General features: G+C 42.6%; 1 protein-coding gene across 1 annotated transcript in view; it reads left to right on the plus strand.

Moving 5' to 3' along the window:
- The first annotated feature begins 5,402 nt into the window (after nucleotides 1-5,402).
- LONRF1 (LON peptidase N-terminal domain and ring finger 1) overlaps nucleotides 5,403-17,132 on the plus strand; it is a 37,700-nt gene continuing 25,970 nt past the window's right edge. Inside the window, exons 1-2 of the mRNA XM_019466785.2 lie at nucleotides 5,403-6,225; nucleotides 16,008-16,126. Coding sequence (XP_019322330.1) covers nucleotides 5,511-6,225; nucleotides 16,008-16,126 — 834 coding nt within the window. The 5' untranslated portion in view covers nucleotides 5,403-5,510. The remainder of the gene's footprint in view (nucleotides 6,226-16,007; nucleotides 16,127-17,132) is intronic.

Consider the following 17,132-nt stretch of genomic DNA (forward strand, 5'->3'; position numbering starts at 1 on the left):
GGAAATATGAAAGAAAGAGCAGAGCTGAGGGTGGCTCCAGGATCTTTTGGCCCATACAGGCTTCCCACCGTGCCTTCTCAAATCTTCAAAGGCTTTCTGCTATTCCCACTTTAGCAAGCATTTCTAAATAACAGTAGTAATAATGCTAGATTCAATCCAGATTATTAGTGCTTTTCAAATTATTAAAGCTTCATTTGCTATGTTAGATGGGTACACAGTTGCCTCCTGAACAATGCAGGGGACAGAGGCACTGACACCCGCCCCCCATGCCGTCCAAAACCCACGTGTAACTTTTGACTCCCCCAAAACGTAATTACTGAGGGCCTACTGTTGACCAGAAGCCTTACCATTAACATAAACATTTGCTTAACATATACACTGTATGTTATATGTATTATATACTATATTATTACAATAAAGTAAGCGAGAGAAAATAGTATGAAGAAAACCATAAGAAAAAACACACTCAGAGTACTGTATTGTATTTATTGGGAAAAAAATCCACGTGGAAATGGATGTGCACAGTTCAAATTTGTGTTGTTCGACTATATATTTCTTTGATTTCTTGATTTGTGTATACGTATATATAGTTGCTGAACATAATTTTCTTTTTATCTGTTTCCATTTGCAAAACTATTTCTCTTATTCTAAAGAATACCACAACTCAGGGCACCTGGGTGACTGAGTCGGTTAAGTGGCCCATTCTTGATTTTGGCTCAGGTCATGATCTCACGGTTTGTGGGGTTGAGCCCTGCGTTGGGCTCTGTGCTGACAGCATAGAGTCTGCTTGGGATTCTCTCTTTTTCCTTTTTTCATCTCCCCTGCTTGCTAGCTCTGCTCTCTCCCTCTTAAACAAACAAACAAACAAACAAACACTTTTTAAAAAATACCCAAACTGGTTATTTTAGGAGGAGAAATGTTGATAGCCTGGGCCAGGGTGACTGCGGGGAGTGTGGAGGGGGGATGGGAGGGAGCAAAAGGTTAGGGGGCAGAGTGAGCAGTGAGGAGGGGTCAGATTGTCAATACAATCTGCAGGCAGAACCCAAAAACTTTTCTGGCAGACCAGGTGGGAGGTATGAGAGAAGGAGAGGAGAAATGAAGAAAATAAATTGTCCTACTGTCTTAATGGTAAATGTGTGTCCATCACTAACAAGAATGAAGAATATTAGGTGGTATCATAATTTGTCGGTGACTCATTCAACAGTGACTAGCTAGGGTCTTTTCAGTGCCCTGGTGTTAGAGACACATCAGTGAACAGGATGGGCAGAAAATCCTAGCTCTTGAGGAGTTTACATTCTCCAGGATAGAGACAAATAATATAGATCTCTATATAAATATAACATGTCAGATGATGGTAAGTGCTAAGTGCGTGGGGGCAGGGTGCGGACAAGGGAGGAGGAGAGAAAGTACCAGAGGAATTCATATGTGGTTAATTCTTAGAACTTGTTGAATAATACATGGCATTTATTCCTGCATCTATTTCTTTTTTAACAGCTTGATACTGGGAAATACATTCATTTTATCAATTTGACTACCATGAAATGGAATATGGGTTACATACTTAGTATTTCTAGATTCTTTTGAGTATTGGAAAGAAGAATTAAGAATGGTGCCCATGGTAAGGGTGGTGCCCCTTTGGCACACTGACAGTGTTCCCCATGAGGATAGCAGAATATTTTAATAATCAGTAGTAAACTGCACTTGGTTAGACAGTAGTCATTGCAGACGATTGGGTTTCGGCATCTACTTAGCATCACCTCTATTTAACCTACTCAGGTTGTCCTCATTAGGGCTTTTCACTTAGAACACCATTATAGCAATCATATACTGTATTTTTAGCATCTTATATAAACTTCCCCACAAATGCCCAAGTTATATAACCACCCCCCTCCCCAGACTTTCCTCCAGCCTCTCACGGAATTACAGTAGGGGCGAGGAAGTGCGTGTGGTGGGGGGATCCCTGTCCTGTGACAAAAAGTGTTCATGTCCCAGAGACTGGTTCCCCCTCCCCTGGACGGGGCTGGGTGTGTATCAACAAAGTGTGCTTCCTGATACCCTCCTTTTCTATTCTCAGCCTTCCCTCTGCTATTACATTTTCATCAGGTGTCACGTTGCTGTGTTCCTGAGCTTGGAAGCCTCTCTGCCTCCTCTCATTGTGTTCAAACAAACCCCTGGGGCTCAGCTCCAGAAGTAGAGGCACCCAAGAGATCGTTCCATTCCCTCATTTTACAGATGGCAAATGAGGCTCTCTCGGGGCAGCCAGACGACTTCCTCCCAGACACAGAGGGACAAATACGGTCAGCACCAGGTCTCTGCATTGCCTCTCCATTATGACTTCCATTAAACCAGGAGCTTCTCAGATCTCCGTGTTCTCATCCACATAAAAATAAGGGGTAGGAGAGGTGATCTCTGAAGACCTTTTCTTCTGTGCATTATGTACAGATATGCTATTAGGTGTATACTGATTATATTGGACTTTAGAGTTTACGGTTTCCAATGCATTGACTAGGATGTAACCAGATGAAATAAATCAGGAAGAGGACATCATTTTGCTTGGCTCTTTAAAGCTCAAATTCAGTCTTTTTTAATGGTAAGAATGTGAAGAAACAAATGGTAAATTCACCCACGGCAAAAAAAAAAAAAAAAAAAAAGGCTCAAATACACATCTTCAGCTGACTCGTGTCCAGGAAAAGCACTATGTTACGTTATTCTTAAATAGGAGTTTACCTAACTATATCAGGAAAAGTCTCCTTCTGGTGTGGCGGGGGGAGGGCAGGGATATGAACGGAATGATGGTGATAAGCATTTTCCAAATTAGGAAACAGATATGCTTTTCTTCTTACTCTCTTACATAACTGATCTATTTTAGAAGACAACACTAAAAAACTGAAATGAAATACAAATCTCATGATTTTACTACTTGGTTAGCTGAGACAGAAGCAAGTAATGCTCGGAGGAAGAGAGAGGAGAGCTTCACCCTTAGTGTTCTCCTCCTGGCCCCCGGGGGGTATTTCACCGGCTCCCTCTTCTCCAACTGCAGCCTGCCGGGTGAGCCAGAGACCAAAGTCCGAATTTTAGAACGTGAATGAAGAAAGGTACTAATTTTCCTCTCCTCTTAATCTAAAAAGCAGTCACATCAAAGTGCATATCCTCTTGTGGTGGCACGGAATGATGGAAGAAGGACCTGTCTCGAGCCGGTGATTGTCTTGCCCCAGACTTCCTGTTTCAGAGGGAAATTGTGCAGCACACAAAGGCCACAGAGGCAGTACAGCCTCTTACATAAATAAGTTACATAAATGAGAACCAGTTATGTAAATGTATAAACCAGCAAACATGAATTATAACCATTCACAAATGCCAAGGAGATCATGGCAAGATTCCTCCCACAGTCCCATTTTTTTTCCCCTCTCACATTATTGTAATTGTACCACTTCATTTCACACCAGAATCAGATGTGGTTATCTGTCACATTTATTAGGGAGAGAAGCTCCAAAGGACAAATGATACTTCACACTATTTTCTGAACCATACATTTTACTTTTGGGGGAAATTCCCTAATAAAACCAGATTTGAACTGTATGTGATAAGAAATATAAGCATATTTATGAATTTGTTATACTTTGTGTATAATCATGAACTTATGTATGAAGTATTTACTATTGTACATTTTGCAAGCTGTTGTTAAGGACCGGAATGTATCACAAAAACTCAATATCCACCTACATATGGATATTTATTTAACCACTTAGGGTTTCAAGTCTTAAATGAGTATGTGAGCATCCGTGTGAAGTCATTCTTCTGCTTATCGAAGGGGGGGTAGTACCATGGTAGGGAGGTTAGCATTAAATTCAAGGTTATGCTTATGAATTAATCCCAATATTCCCCACCTCAAATGATGAGGAGTTGCTCCTGTATCTTGGCCACAATTTGTTTCAGGTGCCATGTGGATGGTACATGAACCTGTTTGCTTCTGTGTCCTGTTGGAACAGAAGCCTCAATTTTTCCTCAGCTAGCTTTTTCCTTGTTCCTTTTAGGGCAATAGATCTACATCTTTTCTGAAGTTACAGGATTTGCTCATTGTGTAGTAAAAACATATGTAACTCAAAGCAGTTTTGAGCCCAACTGCCTGTTCCATATAAAGAAGGATGTTAATTAAACGTTAGCCAATTTCAGGCATAGCATGCTCAGGTTAACATTCCATTTACCAACTTCCTTTATTTTGAAAATCTCATGTAATATATTTCTAAGATCTAACATAGTAACCCAACAGTGAAATGAGAGAAGAGAGCAGGGCCTCTGTATATTATTAGCTGTGTGATTAGAGACAAGTAACCTTCCCTCTCTGGGCCATTGTTTCTAACCATTTGAAAAAGGACTAAAAGTTCTAAGTCACTTCCAGCATTAACACTCTAGTAGCCTATAATTAAATCTGTATTTTCAGCTGAGAGCTTTACACTCGCTGACATCAAGTTTAAAGGAAATATAATCCATTATGCAAAACCCAGATTGTCTTTTTTCTTCTGTTGGCAATACTTGGGTTGTAGTGGTATTGTGACCGCCATATGAAAACTATTCATCCTGGTGTTTTCTCTTTAAAAATGCCAAACATAGGACTTAGCCAGCTGTGGAGCCCCGAATGCGATGTAAAGAGTACGTCTGATACCTTGGGAACCTGTGGGCTTTCTTCCTCGAGGTGGGGGTGGGTTTTAAAGCGGAAAAGCAGCAGTAACTTGCCACCATAGAAAACTGTCTTGCCCTCTGGAGGGAGTCGGCTCAGGAACATGGGTGGGGTTATTTTGTTTCTAAAGTTGACCTAGTCTAGACTTGAGGAGTCACAAAGTCATCAGACTGACTTTGCGCATTCCTAGGCCCTCTGCCTCTACATGTCCATCTGTAACTTGGGCATAAAAAAATGCAGACGTGCACCTGACTACTACTCGGGGAGGCTCCCGCCGGCCAGGAAAAGGGAGCGAGTCGCCACTCAGGAAGCCCGGTGTGTCAAGAGAATGTTGGTGATCTGGGCTTTAGTCCCGGGAGGCCAGACGCCTGGCAGAAAAACCGCCCACCAAGCAAGCATCAGAAGAAAAGCCTTGGCAGGTGAGGGTAGTTGTCCCGCGGATTGGCGACAGGGGCGGAGGCCTGGGTTCCAAGAGGCTTTGTTCAATTACAAGCCAGGCCCCAGTTTCGGGAGAAGCCAATTAGATCCCCGCTGGGGGATCATCTGACCTCGCGTTCCTCCCCAGGAGGGGCTTCGTAGGGGGCGGGGCCAGGCGCGAGGCTCCTCCGGGACCGGGGCGCCGGCCGTGCGGGGGAGTCCCGGGCGCTTTAGCGAAGCCCCGCCCCGCCCCGCGCCCGCCAGGCCCCGCCCCCGGGGCTTCCCGGGCGCGCGCCGCCCCGCTGTGTCCGCGCGCCACGCCCCCCAGCTCGCGGGCCGCGTGCGGAGCCGCGCGCCCCGGAGGCTCCGCGACCGTGGCGGCGGGCGGCGGCGGAGGAGCAGCCCTCCGCGGGCCATGTCTTCTCCGGTCGTGGCGAGGAGCTCCCCCGGAGGGAGCCGGGAGATGGCCCCCACGCCGCGGAGCCGGGGCCGGTTCTGGGAAGTGGGCGGCGGCAGCGGCGACCGGCTGGAGCGCGCGGCGGCGGAGTCGGAGCGCTGGGAGCTGCTGCTCCGCCGCGGCGAGCTGCTGGCGCTGGGCGGCCACCTGAAGGGAGCGCTGGAGGCGTACGCGGCGGCGCTGCGCCGCGGGGCCCCGGTCAGGCCCGAGTGCCTCGGCACCTTGGTGGACTGCCTGGTGCTCAACTACCGGCTTCGCCACGGGCTGGGCTGGAGCGCGACCCTCGGAGCGAGCGCGGACCCGGGCGCAGGCGGGCTGCTCAGCTGCCTGGGCTGCCGGGGCTTCCTGAGCGAGCCGGTGACCGTGCCCTGCGGCCACAGCTACTGCCGTCGCTGCCTGCGGAGAGAGCTCCGCGCCCGCTGCCGCCTCTGCCGGGACCGGCTGCCGCCCGCCGCCGCCACAGATGCTGAGGGCACCACCCCGCGGCCGCCGCCTCTGGCCGCCGCCATCGCCGCCTCGGGCTTCAGAACCAGCGTCGTCCTCAACCACCTGGCCGAGAAGTGGTTCCCGGGCCAGCGGGAGCGAGCCCGCGCGGCCGGCCGGCTCGGGGAGCTGCTGCACCAGGGGCGCTACCGGGAGGCCCTGGCCGCCGCCTGCGAGGCGCTTCGAGCAGGTGACCGAGCGGGGATGCGGCGTGGGCCCGGGCGACCCCACCCTCCTTTCCCCGACGGGCTGGCTGCCCGGCGTCTCTGCCTCCCCGAGGCTGCCTGACTCCCGTGCGTGGGGTTTCGGGGTCCTCGAGGGTGTGGGAGGGGGCGGCGCCCCGGGGTGCTTCGGTCACAATGGGGATCGCCTTTGGAACCGACTGTGACGCGGCGCGGGGAGGGGCGCGCAGGCTCGGGGTTCCCTTGGCCGCGGCCCTGCGGTCTGAAGCGAGCGTCCCGAGCGGAGCGGGTGGCCCGGTGGAGGCCGCCGGAGCGCGGGATGGGGTGGAAGTTGGGCGAGCCCGAGCGGCCGCTCGCTTCCTGCCGCGCTCTTTCCGGTAATTGGCCGGCCGGGCCGGGCCCGCCGCCGGCAAACGACAGCCGGGGCGGGGAGAGGATCTCCCCACCGGAGGATAGGCGTGCAACGTTTACCGTCGTCTCGCACGAAAGTCATTGGGGCAATTGAAGCCGCGGGAGGGCAGAATTGCATAAGCTGGGTGGGGGGGGGGGGGTTGTGTAACGGGTGACGTCCGGTGGGCGTGGCGGGAGCTCGGCGCCCGCACCCAGCTCCGGGAGGCCCCGCCGGCCACTGGGCTTGGGGCGGGTGTCGGAGCTGCCCGGGGGTGTTAGGTCTTACCTGAAACGTCTGCAACCTTGGTTGCTCTTGATGGTTTACCTGCCTATTTCAAATAATACTTATTTCATAAACACACGCGTGCTTACTTTCCGAGCACTCCTAGTTCTCGGTAAAGAAAAAGAGGTAGTCTCATCGAGTTCTTTGACACGCTTTTGTTTGCTTTTCCACTCTTGATCAAGCTGTGGGGAAAAGCCTTTTAGGTCTTTTGTTTGTTTCTTTGCCTCCAAGAAGCAGCATTGGCTTCTTAACCTAGGTTAGCACTCTTAAGGTGGTTTCAGGCTGCCAAAGGGGACCCTGCCGGACTTACCTAGGTGAAATGAAGACTACTTTAAGTCAATCGGTGGTTCTCTACCGGAGGTATTTTAGCAGCCCCCCCGCCCCGGGGGACATTATCTAGAGCAATATCTGGTGATAACTGGAGACACCCCTTGTGGGTGTAGTGCTGGTACATGTGGTGGGTAGAGGCTAGGGATGCTAACATCCTACAGCGCACAGGACAGCCTCCCTCACAGTTGTCAGGCCCAAAATGTCAATAGTGTCACTGTTAAACCTTGTGTTAAGTAAGTATATTGCAAGAGTAGTGTCTTTATTGGCATGGAATAATGCTTGAGGGAATTATCCCCGAGAAAACAGACGTCTAAAATATAAACCGGTATTAGGTAAATTTATAAACTGTGTCACCAAAACGATCTTTTTGCAGGTCTTTTATCCTAAGTGCTTAGTCATTTTGAACTAGTGACAATACATTGAGTTATTTAATACCTTTGGAGTTCAAAGCATAAACTTGGCACATGTTCATAGTCTTTCAGTATCTTTATGGGAAGTGTAGGCAGTTATAAAATGGAATAGAATGATAGAAGGAAAGAGAACAACAGTATTTGGAATACAGAATTCTAATACAGACAGCTCTGCCTCTCTGGGTAAATGGAGCATGAGTAAGGAAGCACAAACCATCTAGGCCATGGGCCTCATTTCAACAATGAAGCAGAAGCTAGGGCAGTGAAATGACTTGTCCAAAGTCACACAGCTAGCTGGTTTTAGAGGCAACATCATATTCTCCATTTCTCCTAAATGTTGCACCAGGGCCCATTCTGCCCTTATAGCTCACCCAGTGAAAGTGTTTGATATAAATTTCCAGGGAAGTTTCTCTTTCTTTCTTTCCTTTTTTCTTTCTTTCTTTCTTTCTTTCTTTCTTTCTTTCTTTCTTTCTTTCTCTTTCTTTCTCTTTTTCTTTCCTTCCTTCCTTCCTGTCACTCGTATAAAACAAAGGATGAAACTTATGGACAGCACTATGCAGTATTAATTACTAATTTGACCTGTTAAATTAGACACTTCATAAAAATTCGTATCCTAATCTATAGAACAGTGAGCACATTTACTAATTAAGGTCTGGCTTAATATTCTCTAACCAGTAATCTTTTAATTAAGGAAGACTCTGGGCCTTGGGTTGAAGACCTTTTTTTTAACAGAAAAAAAAAAAAAAGACCTTTTCTCTCCTTTTTCCAATTTGCATGGACTGCCCACGGGGATTTTGCCTATTTAGCTACTTAAGTCTTACTGTGGCAGAACTAGAACTCAAGTCTCTTGACTTTCACCTCATTAGCTTCTTTTCCCTTATTCTCTGAGGTCTTTCAAAAGTCATGAATTCCATATGGAAAAGTGTGTCTGAATGTTACTAATGAAGAAAAATTTTTTTCATCCCTTAAATTTTTAGTGCAAAGTGGGAAGGAAAAAAAAAGAAACCTTAGAGCTAACAAATTGTAGTTGGTCAACTATAGATACCAAGTGTTTAACAATATATGGGGTAAATAAAAATGTTTAGTAGAGTTATATATCTGTATTATTAGGCTTTAGCTTTTCAGAGTCAGCTAGTTCGCTAGATAGGCATTTGAAATGTGTTTATATAATTGTACAGTTCTGTGGTTACTAATGATAGATACTTTTCATTATTGCTGATGAGAAGAAAGACCACTATAATTTCTTCATAGAATTCTTATGATGAAAGAACTAAATACTATTAACTAGAAAAAGATAATCTAGTCTACAGTTAGCCCACACCCGTCCAAATTTATCCCTGTTGACAAGAAAGGCAAGCTTGAAAACCTTTGCCAAAATCAGAAGTTTCCCATTGAGATTACATAAGTTTCTGTTGAATTGAAATATATTTAGATAACATTTAATCTATTGATCTTTTGGTATTAACTCTCAGATGTTTCATAACTTTCTGTCTCTTTAGTATTCAGGAATATTATGTAAAAGTCTTTTCTACATTGAATCTTTATACATAAGAGCCTATTGAAGTGATCTCACTTTGCTATGCTATTTTCCTTTTATTTTTAATAAATTTGTACACTGGCTTGCCTCTTCCCTGTGTACACCCCTCTCACCCAAAGAACCGTATAAGTAACAGTTTGAACTGATTAAAAGAAAAAAATAAAGGTCATAAGGGGGAGAATAGTGTATTTAAAATACTTGTAAATTTTTGTCTTTAAAATTAATTATGTAGTTCTTACCTGTTAAGCATTTAAAAAATTTTTTTATATCATTTGGTCTTCACAAAGAATCCTCAGAAGGAAACTGAGGCATCTAGAAGTGGAGGTGCAGTGTGGCCTAGTGGTTAAAGCTAGCTGACTGCCTCCGTTTGAACCCCAGGGCAACCTTCCACTTACTCTCTGACCTTGGGCCTGTTGTCTAACCTGTCTGTTTTGGTTTCCTTATCTGAAAAAGTGAGAATGGTATCTGAAAGATAGATACCAGTAGTAACAGCTACCTAGGGCTGTTGGGAGAATAAATGCCTAGTAAATAGTAACAAAAATGTTTTTAAAATATGAAAGTTGTGCTACAGCCAGAAGGCAATTTGGCTAAAATTAAAATCTAAACTTTGTAATGTCAAGTCCTGTTCTTTTCTGTCTACCACATTAATAATATTACCCGAGTGAGGGTTGAATCTTGATTCTAGCCTGTATATGTGAATTAGTAACATTTTTAGCACACATCGATAAAATACAGATACTGCAAGGCTTTAGTTATAAAAAGAATAGATTATAGGTATCTACTGAATACATTTAAAGAAGATATGAAGGTGTTTAATATCTTAACTAGGTTAATGTGAAGAAGTTTCAATTTATTTTATCAGTAAACTTCTGCGTGTCCTAAGTTACTCTGTAAGACACTTGAAACTGTAAACACTTGGACGTTTATGTGATGTTTCCTAGTTGACAAAATATTTTCATTTCCATTATCTTAACTGATCCTTAGGAAGGCTCATGTGATTTAGGAGGGCAGCTTTCGCATTGCTAATTCACAGACTGAAGATGGGAGCTCCAAGACTTTTCAGTGACTTCTTGAGGCAAGTAAATAACCAAGTTGGAACTGAAAGGTAGAAGCAGTGGATATTGCTTCTAAGACTAAAATTGATATAAAAAATTAGCATATAGGGGCCCCTGGGTGGGTCAGTTGGTTGAACATCTAACTCTTGATTTCAGCTCAGGACATGATCCCGGGGCCCTGGGATCCAGCCCTGGGTCGGACACCCTTGGGCTCCGCACTTAGTGTGGAGCCTGCTTAAGATTCTCTCTCCCTCTGTCCCTCTCCCTCTTTCAAAAAAAATTAGCATATAAATCAAATCTCAAGTATCCATACTGTCTTTTCAGTAGATACTTACTGAGTACTTAGTACATAAACGGCATTGTTTTAGGTGCTGGAAATATAGAAGTGAACAGAATAAAATATCTGTCCTTACAGAATGTGTATTTTTCTGTGTGTTTCCTTTAAAATTGCAGCAAATTGGTATTTATTGAAAATCACTACAACAGGGGTTTATATTGCTCAATTGACCTCTAACAAACAGAGCCTATAACGTGGTAGATCTTTGATTCATCCTTTCTTTAAGGATGTTACTTTAACTTCAGTTTGAGGATTTTTGCAGTGCCTCAGCATCACTACAAGGATCAGTTAAATGGCATACTCTTATTGATACAGAAGATGGGAAAAGGGGTTATGTAAATATGATATTTTCTGTTTTAAATAATGCCATTTTTTATCTTTTTTGATTCATCAGACAATGAAAAATTTATCAAAACTCCATTGTCTTAGATTTCTAGTTATTTGTACATTAACCTTTGGTATATTCAGAATTGTTTTTCTGTTTAGTGGAATATTTCTAAGAGGCTTAGATATATTCATGTGAAATTTTAAATGAATTTATATAGTATTCTACCACTCACATTGTAGAGATATTTTTCAAAATTGTACTGTGTTTTACTGTACAAGATGAATGACTTAGACTCTAAAATGCAATACGGAAACTTCTGTTCAGATTTCCCCCACTTTGGTAGAATAGGATCAGTCTTTTTTTTTCTTCTCCTCCCTCTCTTTTTTTTTTTTTCTTCACCTTCCTCTCTCTCTCTCATTTTTTAATGTTTATTTTTGAGAGGGAGAGAGCACGAGTCGGGGAGGGGCAGAGAGAGAGGGTCTCACAGAATATGAAACAGGCCCCAGGCTCTGAGCTGTCAGCACAGAGCCCGACACGGGGCTGGAACTCACCAACCGTGAGATCATGACCTGAGCTGAAGTCGGACTCTTAACCGAGTGGGCTACCCAGGCGTCCCTCTTTTTTTTTAACTTATTTATTTTGAGAGCGTGTGTGTGCGCATGCCACGTACATACATTAGGGTTTGGGGCAGAGAGAGAGACAGAATCCCAAGCAGGTTCCATGCTGCCAGTGCAGAGCCAGATGCGGGCCGAACTCCCAGACCCAGAGATCATGACCTGAGCCAAGATCAAGGGTCTGGCGCTTAACTGACCGAGCCACCCAGGTGCCCCTCTTCTCCTTTTGTTCAGTCTGCACTACTGATCCCTAAAGATGTTGCTCACTGGCAAAGATCTATTTGGATAAAAGCAAGTACTTTTCCTAATGCCTTGTATCAAGAGCAAATCTCACTGCTATCCAACTTATTTAGAAATGTTTTGTAATACTAACGTTTATTGAGCATTTGTGTGGCAGGCATTGTGTTGTCAACATGCGTGGTCTTACGTAGTCTTCACGACAGTCAGAAGATGTGTCACCAGCATTCTCTAGGTCCTCAAGGAGACTGAGGTTTAAAGAGTAAGATAGACTGTCCAAAGTGGATCTCAACCAGATGTTCTGAATCCAGTGGTTATGATCTTAAGTATGCCAGTTACTATTCCTGGACTTTATTAATCACTCCCTAATAACTTGTCAATTGGCAGCTTTTAGTTTATGATAACAAAGTCCTACCATACTGAACTTGAAAAAGTAATCGAAGCAAAGAAATTTGGCATTTTGGTTAGCTGCTGAAATTGTTGAAATAGCTCAATACAGAAATCCAAGAAAAAAACACTCCGAAGAACAAGTAAAAGATTATGAACATGGAATGTTTATTCTTATGCATACACAATCTAAGTAATCAATAAACATATATTGTAAAGGTCAAACTTATTAAAGTTTAAGCACATTAAAATAAATTTTTTTGTATTTTTCTAGGAAACAAAAATACATAGCTTGTGGGAATATAAAATTAGTTTTTATAAAAGGAGGGTTAGCAGAATGTATTGAAAACTTTGCCATTCATCTTTGTAGACCGTGACTAAGGAAATAAGCAGATAATGTAAAGGCATACAGATAGATGTTCATGATAGTACTTTTTATATTAGCAAACATTGGAAGTAAATGCTGAGTTGGACATTTTTAAATTGTGAGCATGGTAGAATACTTTGCGACCATTAAAAATCATGTGAATTTAATGACATTGGCAAAAAAGCAGGTTATAAACTGTATATATGGTAGATTTCATAAAACTATAAAATTACAAATATAATCTACACACAGAGGAGAAATGTATGTTTTATGCCAATACTAGTTATTTCTTTATGATGGGGAGAAAGGTTTTTATTTCTTAATATTGTATATTTTTCAAATTTTTATAAGTAAACATTTTATAACTTTTATAATCTGAAACAAAGTTTCTTGAAGATGAACTAAGGAAACGACCCATAGACCCGTTACTGACCATTTACCCCTAAGGATTAGAACAAAGATGAGGAATTGGAACTCCGGAGAAAGTTCCTCAGCCCATGAAATTCCTCAGATTGCTAAAGACCTGATTTCCTCAGATGTGTAGCAGAATTTTATTTCATTTTTTTAATTTGCCTGATGACTCACGATATTACTAGGTCTAAGAGAAAATGGGAGCATGAATTAAGGAGCATAAGGGGACAGATTTTAATGAATTTCCCCTTGTTCAGCAAACATTTAGCAAAGCCGGGATTTGAGAACACAAAGACAGGAAATAATGGAGGGAGCTCAAAAATGGATTTTAAAATGAATGCAGTGGACATAGAGTGAAGGAACATGATCGTACAGTGAAACTTACAAGGTACCAAGCCTGTTGTGTTTTGCATACGTTAACTTGCACTGGAGTAGTCCTGGGAGGTAAATGCTGTTATCTGCATAGAAGTGCAAGCGAGTACCCTGGAGCCGGACTGCCTGAGAGAATCTTGAATCCTCCACTTCTCAGTTTTTGTATCATGGGCCAGGTACTTAAGTTCTGTGCTTGGTTTCCTTATCTATGAGAATATGGATAATGCTAGACCCAAATAGGATTGTTCTGAAGGTGTAAGTCGTCTAGAATAGTATACACCAAGTGGTGTTTCTTAAACACAAATGATTTTTTTAAAAAATCCTCAATTTTAGGGGCGCCTGGGTGGCCCAGTTGGTTGAGCATCCGACTTCAGCTCAGGTCACGATCTCGCGGTCCGTGAGTTCGAGCCCCGCGTAGGGCTCTGGGCTGATGGCTCGGAGCCTGGAGCCTGCTTCCGATTCTGTGTCTCCCTCTCTCTCTGCCCCTCCCCCGTTCATGCTCTGTCTCTCTCTGTCTCAAAAATAAATAAACGTTAAAAAAAAAAATTAAAAAATCCTCAATTTTATAGCTGAGGAAACAGTACAGAGGTGTTTGGCAGTTTGTCCCAGTCATGCCGAGCAAGTGGAGGAGCCTGAGTTGAACCCAGGCGGTGTGACCTCAGGGCTGCTGCTCCTGATCCTTGCGATGTGCCAAGTGAAGGCAGGCTCAGGATAAAGCATCTTGAGAAGAGACTGCTGAGCGGAGTCGTGCTGGATGAGAAACCGTTCCCCAGACCATGGGGCAGCAGGGCGGCACTGAAGCAGAGCTGTGACAAGGAGGGACTTCTGTGAGCAAAGGAAGGAGGCATGAAATAGAATGGCACGTGTGGGGCAGGGTGAGCTTAGGTATTACTGGAGCCCAAAGGGGGAGGTTGACCATGCAGGAAGAAAGGCTGAAGGGATGGGCAGATGCCGGGTGTGTAGGGATTGGTCTGTTGTACTAAATACCCATCTGATCTTGTGGATGGTGAGGATATAGTAGGGTAAAACCGGATGGAGGCAGTGAGAGCAGTTAGCAAGCTGTTGCAAAAATCATAGAGATGTGGGTCTGGACCCTTAACAAAAGCTGTTAGCAGTAAGACTAGAAAAGACCAGGGTCAGATTGAAGAATTGAAGGATGTAAAGTTGGCAAAGTCAAGGATTTGCATCAGTGAACTCCCTCTCTCTGAGGTGCTGGAGCAGAGGAGGGGGTCTTAAGGAGGCTACTGGAAGCACCCCAGCTCTGGGTGAGCAGTCCTTTACGGCTCGGGGTTTTAGATGCTTTTGCGTTGACTACTCATTCTTGGACTATTTTGGCACGCTGCTCTCCGTTTTCTGAACTCCAGTTGTGTTTGTCAAATGAGGATTACATGATCCCATTTCACAATAAAATAAACATTTCTAATTAGATTGTAAGCTCTTCAAGGGATAAAATGGGGATAAAACAAAATCTTTTGAACACCTACAGGGTCAAGCTTTGTGCCAGGACTCTTCATTCTTGCCTGATGATGAATCATACTGAGCTTTCACTTTCCATGTGCTTTTGTTCAGAGATAATGATTTCCAATTATATTACTTTAAGAAACAAAAGACAAAATATTCTAGACATGTCTTTTTTATTTGGGAAGCATGAAATATTTTCCTGAGATACTTAGTTCCAATTCTTAAGCATCAGCTGAAAAAGGCCAATTTCATTGTTGAGACTTACCTGTAGGAAAGCAGTCCTTTAAAAACTAGAGTAAACCAAGGAGCTCTTGGGGAGTTTTATTAGTGGGTTTTTTTTTTCTTTTTAATGAGGCATTATGGGTCTTTATGCCCTTTTCATGATGAAAGCTTTAGTTGGTAAGCATACATTTTTGAAGGCTTCAAAGATGAATAGCTTTAAAAGAAAAGTCAGATTAATTTTGTCTAGATGCACTGAAAATTAGTTTCTGGCTCAGACTTCAGTTTTACAATCTGTGTACCTACAGTAATTGATTATAGTATCATAGGTGAACCAGCTAACCAAAATTCTGAATACTACTTTGGTTTCTCAGGTAAAGATGTAGAGGGTAGTAGTGAAATTATCGACAAAGCTTTTTTCCTCAGAAATACTTGAAATTAAATCTGTTTTGGGATGATCCAATACCAGTTTTTGCAAATGGCAGGAATTCAAATTTTGACCTCTTAAATTCTCACCCCATTTCCTCCAGAATCAGGGCCATTGTATACCCTCATAAGTTTGAGCCTTGGTTGGTCTTTGTTACTAGTTTGAGCCTAAGACAGTCTTGGTCAGTCCTTGTACAGTGTGAACTAGTTACATATATGGTTGTTTATAAGTAAGGACTTAGAATTTAAGGTATAAAAAATTAAGATTTATCCTAGCATAAGGTTTATCATTGAAAGATGATAAATCTTTAAACATCTAAGACCTGTTTTTCAAATTTGTATAGAATGCCCTATTTTAAGAAAACATTCATTTTCTTTAAGGTGATTATTCATATTAGAAAATATTTCCAGTACTTAAAAACCATCATTCCCTGTGCTCACATTATCTACTTAATAGTCATGTGATGAAACTTCTAGATAAAACTCACCATGTAAGTGGGTTGCACCTGTATTGTACTTTTGTGGTTATTGGCTGGAATCACTAAGTCAGTTCTTAATCTGGTATGTATTTTGTAGATTATACAATAATATTTTTAAAATAAACCTTTATAAAATGTGTGTTTCAGAGCCCAGCGATGTGACTCTCAAAATTTACCGAGCGGAATCATATGCTGGTCTCCAAGAGTTTAAAGCAGCCATAGAAGATTTAAATGCAGTTCTCTTGGAACTGCCAAATTGGCCTGAGGTAAAGTTACTGTTTCACATTTGCATACGTTTCAAGTTTAACCTGTAGGCAGCATGCATTAAGTTATGGTTATAAGTTTTAACAGAATAGATTGATTGACTCTTAAAGTATACGGAGCTCTAGAAATCTAGGGTTAATATTTTGAGTGGATGGCTATCTAACAATTTTTTTAATTATAAGAGACCTCTATTTCCTAACTAAAGAACAGCCTGAATTCAGGCACAGAGGGAAAAATAAAATAAAATAAGAGATCTTATTATACAGAATTTCGTCACGTAAAACTGGTCACGTTGTAAAGGTGGAGCCAAACTGAAAACTGATGAAGGAAGTTTATTGATGGAAAGAGAAGAGGTTCTTCAGGCTGTAAATTGAGGCATAACGATGGGGATCCGATTAGGCAGTGATTTAATGCAGTAAATGGGAACAATGGAGGTTGCCTTGCCCATATGGTTTTAAAAAAGACTTGAGGCAAGTATATTATAAGTAATCAGTTTACTAATTCTCCTTTGTATTAAATTGCCAAGGCAAATCAGTTCATGTCTCATATATGTCCTTTAAGCCAGAAGTTACTATTTTATATGAATTTCTTCCCGTTCAAAACCATGCTTTTGAGGACACAATAGTAAGGATGTTGTAAAAATTATAAATTAATAAGGAAACTGATACAGAATCCCATGATGCCCAAGGCAAATATATATTAACAAGGGAAATAATCTGTATGCACAACTTTAAAACTGTTAAAAAAAAAAAAAAAACAGAATCTCTAGATTTATTACTGAAGTGATATAATTAGAAATTTGATTTTGAAGTCATTTTCCCAGAAGTGCTTCTCCAGGGAAGTGTGTAAATATACCTTTGAAATGCTTCGGACTCTCAGAGTCATTCAGAGTTTCAAAATGCACATTTCCAAGCAGACCATTTTTATTTTCCTTGATACTTCTAAGAAATAATTCTTAGATTTCTAAGAAATAATTCTGTTAGTAAAGGTTGTGTATGTGTGCTTTCA

Source organism: Panthera pardus, unplaced genomic scaffold (genome assembly GCF_024362965.1).
Source record: "Panthera pardus isolate Hobbes unplaced genomic scaffold, ASM2436296v1 HiC_scaffold_13, whole genome shotgun sequence".
NCBI lineage: Eukaryota > Metazoa > Chordata > Mammalia > Carnivora > Felidae > Panthera > Panthera pardus.